General features: G+C 34.5%; 1 protein-coding gene across 2 annotated transcripts; it reads right to left on the reverse strand.

Moving 5' to 3' along the window:
- Nucleotides 1-2,585: 2,585 nt before the first annotated feature.
- On the reverse strand, nt 2,586-5,820 carry LOC108782922 (uncharacterized). 2 transcript variants are annotated; one of them, XM_018551323.1, is made up of 4 exons: nt 5,749-5,820; nt 5,439-5,601; nt 3,250-3,346; nt 2,586-2,838 (listed from the first exon to the last, which is right to left on the reverse strand). In XM_018551323.1, exons 3-4 carry the CDS (start codon nt 3,330-3,332, stop codon nt 2,601-2,603), a joined length of 321 nt encoding a protein of 106 aa, XP_018406825.1. In that variant the 5' UTR covers nt 3,333-3,346; nt 5,439-5,601; nt 5,749-5,820; the 3' UTR covers nt 2,586-2,600. The 2 variants fall into 2 exon arrangements, with proteins under 2 accessions (XP_018406825.1, XP_018406826.1); XM_018551324.1 differs by lacking the exons at nt 3,250-3,346; nt 5,439-5,601; nt 5,749-5,820 and adding an exon at nt 2,945-3,019.
- Between the last annotated feature and the right edge of the window lie 227 nt (nt 5,821-6,047).

Consider the following 6,047-nt stretch of genomic DNA (forward strand, 5'->3'; position numbering starts at 1 on the left):
AACCAATAGGCTGGATGACAACCTTGGCCAGACTCTTAGTATAGGGATTCTACATATATGTAATACTACTATATGGCTAGATGAGAGAGAAGTCCATGTCCCAGAACCACGGTGCGAGAATATACTTCTCTCTCTTTCTCAGCGTACTTTGAACGTTGTGCGCATGCGTCGGATTCATCCCCTCCATCAATAATAAATAGAAGGATAAATATACATATATGTGTGAAGAAGGAAAAAGTGATTGATTCCGCTTTAGGGTATAACCTTGTTACAGTTAACAGAGTCAGTTTAGTCGGAATAAATAAATTAATCCTAATTTTATGAAATAAACTTTTTCAAAATTGCCGTTATGTATATAAGAATACAGTGCAATCCCTTACAGAAATTTCATGATAATCAGTGCAAACTAATACCTATTTCATACCTATGCAAACTAATGTTTTCAGTCGCATTAGGCGCATTAGGCTTTTTGCCACATAAATAACATATCTTGACCATTTTTGCCTGTGTACAACAGCACACATCTAATAAGCATAACGAGCATAACCTGTTCGCGTCATCTCACTGATCGCACTCTATTTTCCTATTGGCGGATGCAATCAATCCAACGCATGCGCACAACACTCAAAGTACTCTTAGAAAGAGAGGGAAATATATATTCCCGCACCGTGGTTCTGGGACCGCTTCCTCTCACTCCCTCTTATAGGCACTAGCCATATAGTAGTATTACATATATGGGATTCTATCTCAGATGCGTCTGTCTCAAATGGCACGCAAACCGCCCCCCTCCTTTGTGCGCGACACCCGAAAAGGTGTGCTTAGAGCAGACCGACTTTGTGCGAGAAATTAATTGCCGTCTAGATCTTGATCTGTTCGTCCCTATTCTTGTTCTCGATTAAAGTGTCTTTGTTAAGCTCGAAGCTCGTCGAAACGCCGAAACGAACTGACGTTGTGCGTAAACCTATCTCATTATTGTTATAAGTGACTAATTAAGACTATCGCGCAGTTGTTGAGTGCTCACGCCGTCTCTAATCTGCCGTAATACACGCCGTGAATTTGGACATATATGCATACCTTGCCAAAAAAGGTGAACACGAGGGACTATTCAGAAATACCTCGGCACAAGATTACACAGTTTAAAGTGTGAAATAAAGACGATTAATATTTATCAATTTCTCGACCAAGCAGTGCTTTCTTAAATATATGCTCTTATTAAAGTAAATTTAACCGTGTGATTATATTACATCCCGCCTTGGTGTGCGAACCTTTCTGACAAAGGCGATATCAGCATCGCACCAATACATAATATGTACATACATAGGCGTGCATAGCCAGAGCATCAGCTACTCGAAGGGTGCCTTCCAACAAGCGACACACATGACACGGTGTGACACAGTGTATCAGTACGTCCTTGTTGTTCGCCAATGTTAAACAAGGATGAGATAATCACTGTGTCGCACCGTGTCACTTGTTGGAAGGCACCCGGAGTAAAACTTCCAGTAGCTGATGCGCTCCTCATGCGCTAATGGTGGGAGGAATCTGGGGAATTCTATGCTCTATACCGCGCGCATTAGATGTAACGGAACGATTGTCTATGCAGTCTATGCGCATCATGCGAGAAACGGAATGCACCCTGACGCGAGGTTATCTGCTTGGAGACACACGCTCCAGCAAGGCGCAAATGCCCGCATCTATTTACTATAAGTTCTGCTTTCTACCTAACTCTATTTCTAAAGCGGGGGGCACAGACTTTTGCATAACGCATAAAGCATGTGCATAAGGAATTTTATTGGCCCATTTTCTTATGCATGAGTCAATGGACCAATCAAATTCTTTATGTATATGGTTTATGCGTTATGCAAAAGTCTGTGCTCCCCGCTTAAGACTATTGAGACATGACCTGGCCGTATCCATGGTGTAATAAGTAAGGTGAACCATTGTGCATAATGGCGGAGGTCGTAATCTTGACCAATCAGAGTTGTACTATTTTGCGGCGCGAACTATCGATATATTTGAAAATTAAAGAGAGAAATAAGAAAGTGTAATAATTTTTAAAGGGGAATCATAGTAATTTTCATTAAAAAATCAACTTTCTTGTTGTATAAAATACTCTGATGTAGATATGGAAAATTAATGGCTATGCAAAGAATAACTCATGAGTAATTCGATTTTTCTAAATTAATTTGGCACAAATTTGATAAAAACTCAGAAGCTGCTTACATTCAAATACATTTGAATTTAGAAAAATCGTTTTGGCTCCCCCTGATCACTTTAGCTTCCCCCCTAATAAAAATATATATAAGGCGATTTTTGGCGTACTTCTGGTATAGCAACCAAAAGCAATCGTGACTAAGGCTATCTTCGTTTTCAAGGATCAGAAAATAAAGATAGTCTAATTGCAATTGCTTTTGGTTGCTATACCAAAAGCATGCCAAAAATCGCCTATAATAGAATTGTTAATAATAATAAAATATGTCATTTATTCAAAACAAAGAATAATGAGAACAAAACATAAAATGTTATTTATTCAGCCGACCAATTAATACGTTTGTTCTTTGAAGACATAAGCTTTTTGATCTGTCCTGGCGTAAAAACTGTACTCAACGTATCATATGCATTTTTTCAGCTTCATTTTCCATGTTCTTATTAAGTTGGAAGAACTTGTTGTCTTTTTCAATTAACTCTTTTTTTAGATGCTGATTGTCTTCGGTGAGTTGCGCATTAATATTATGTAACTGTGTACATTTGAGACTGAGTTTTTCATTTTCTTCTTGCAATATTTTTAGACGTTTCAGAGTCCTTTCCGTTTCATCATTGAACCGTTTATTCATTTGACCTCTGTAAAACATACATTAAATATAAAAATTAATATAACATAGTACACGAACGTGGGGTATTTAATATTTAGATATATTGCTATATGTAACAAATTATAAATACATACGATTGTATTGTTTCGGCACATTCTAATGACACGTCGAGTCTACTTTCCATTAGCTCTTCTTGCATTTCACTTTGAATTGGCATTGTACTGTTACTGTAATATAATGTTATTGATAAATAACACTATTACGTAAAATAAATACTAAAAAGAGTAATTTCAAACAACATGTAATAAATACTTTAGTAGTATTGTACAGTTCAGTCATTAATATAATATCGTTTAGATCAATTACTTTATGTTACGCATAATTTATATTTGTAAATATTTAGATATATTGCTATATGTAACAAATTATAAATACATACGATTGTATTGTTTCGGCACATTCTAATGACACGTCGAATCTATTTTCCATTAGCTCTTCTTGCATTTCACTCTGTATTGGCATTGTATGTACTGTTACTGTAATATAATGTTATTCATAAATAACACTATTATGTAAAATAAATCTTACTAATATGAATTACGAAGTATATTTTTAGTCCTTGATGTTGTGTTACATAACACAACTCAGAATTGTTTCAACACATAGCGAATTCGACAGACTGCATTAGTGCGCACCAGTGCGCACTGAATGCGAACTTTTTTGGTGCCACGCATTCGGAATGTGCGCACCGTATTAGTGCGCTTAGATTATCGTATTCAGCAAATGAAAACTGACCTAGTGTAGTGCTGAATTTGTATTCGGACCAACCAAATGAATCGAACGAGTGCAAGAAATATTGCACTGACATTTTTGTCAGTGCAGTTTGGTGTTCGGACAAATAAAACTAGTTAGGCAGCAAAAAATTACAAAAATGGATAAAGAAAGACTATTATTTATTATAGATAAATTATTAGAAACAAGTAGTAGTAGTAGTGATGATGAAGATATGTTATGTTTAATAAAAGAAGAAAGGCCGAAAATTAATTAAAAATAAAAAAATTAAATTATTATTATTACTATTATTATTTTTTTATTATTATTATTATTAATTAAAAATAATTGAACAAAGACAAAGGACAATAAGAGTCATATCGCAAATAAAAACAACACCCAGACAGCATGCTTGTCAGAATGAAAACTTTAAGAGAACTTTTTCAAGAGAACATTTAGTTATCTTTAAAATAATGTCTAAACGATATCTCATAATAATCATTTATTAGAGAATCTACCAAGAGAACTCTTTAAGATATCCGATTTGAGAGATGTCTTGAAATTGTTATCTTTATGATGTCATGCTAAATGATATTAGTTTGTTTTCTCATAAAAGATATCAATATGTTGTATGATTTTTGACAGTTCAGAAACGAGACATAATTATGATATCTTTTATGAGAAATTCATTTGATGTTACTTATTAGGAAAGATTCTGTTTCAGAGATGCCAGAAGGTTTGTAGATTATCGCGCCAACGTTCTGTGAATTCATAATCTTGCCATTCACTTCATCAGGGCGAGGAGTGCAGTGATACTTGTAGCAATTTCGGGTGGGATGCACTAGTGTACACTGGTGCATGTTAAGTCCGTGTACAATGTACATGTTCGTGCATATGTTATATCCGTGTACTGCCGCGGTGGTAGATTAACAGTGTACAACGGTTTTAATATGCACCAGTGCACACTTATTTTCCCAGCCGAAATCGCTAATAGATACGTATCAGTGCATTCCTCGCCCTGATGAAGTGAACGGCAAGATTAATTAATTCAAACCTGTAAACATAACCTGTAAACTCTCTTTTTAAAGAAATTTATATATTAACATATAACAGATTTCTTTAAGACATCATAAATATGAATATATATGTTAATCATAAAGATGTCCAATTTAAGAAATCTTTTAAATATCATTTTTGTGACATCTTTCTGTTCTCAAAAAACGATGCATTAGATAACATTCAGTTATCTTTATGTGATCTTTGAGAAGTTTCTCTAAGTTATCAGATTCAGAAATAAGATATCTTTTAGAAACCTTTTGGATAACATATTGTTATTTGGGCATAGCGGTTATAACATAAAAATATATAATATGAAATTAAATATGTGTATACAACAAATTAGAATAAAACAAAAGTACTTAGCCTCTTTTAATTATTAATTAAATTATTAATTAGTGTAGTTTTGCACTCGCACCGTGTCAGGGGAGCACCCTATCAGGGCAGCACCGTGTCAGGGCAGCACCGTGTCAGGGCAGCACCGTGTCAGGGCAGTACCGTGTCAGGGCAGCACCGTATCAGTGCATACTATATGTATCGAATGTGCCACTAGCAAAGACATAGAGAATGGACTGCACGATCCCGTATCTTATGTAGTATCAAAATATGTCGACGAAAATGAGAGAGAGGGTCCGTGGAAGACGGCCATCTCTATCTTTTTCCATTCCATGGTGTAATGGAAGACAGAATGAGAGGGAGATGGCCGTCTTCCACGGTCCCTCTCTCTCTCATTTTTGTTGACCATTTTGACACACGGATCGCGCAGTCCATTCTCTATGTCTTTGGCCAATAGTTACTTACCCTCTACTAATTCTTTGTTTCCTTTCTGTTTCAATATTCAAATATTCTGTTGGTACTGCATATTTCTTCAACCGTCGAATCACTCGTGATTGATTTTTCAAACGTTGTTCTGTCCATTGTTCCTCTATGCAGTTCACTAGAATATGTCGTTTACATGCTACATCTGAAAATAACGTTTCTTATTAAAGTTCAATATAATCTATATCTCTATGTCTCTATATCTATTATTTTATAATTCAGTTTATAAATTTGCATTATTAATTACTACATCATTACAACAGTTATGATCATAACTCAATCATAAACTCACTGTATGTTTGTTTCAGCTCTTCTTCTTTGTGTTTGCGGGCCTCAAGCCATTTCCCTATAGGCGCAAAATATTCCTAAAATGTTATATGAATATTATTAAAAAATTAAACTATTTTTATTTTAATATTCTGAGAATATTATATAACATATTTTAATATTATGGGAATATTCTATTAGTGTTATATGTCCACTTCATATAATATTTTTGGTATTATAATTTTAATATTCGCGGAATATTATTAAAATATTATTAGAATATTTTCAAATATTTCTTTGTATAATATTAAGGAATATTATTAA

The sequence above is a fragment of the Cyphomyrmex costatus genome, unplaced genomic scaffold (genome assembly GCF_001594065.2).
Source record: "Cyphomyrmex costatus isolate MS0001 unplaced genomic scaffold, Ccosl1.0 scaffold1389, whole genome shotgun sequence".
In the NCBI taxonomy this organism is placed as follows: Eukaryota; Metazoa; Arthropoda; class Insecta; order Hymenoptera; family Formicidae; genus Cyphomyrmex; species Cyphomyrmex costatus.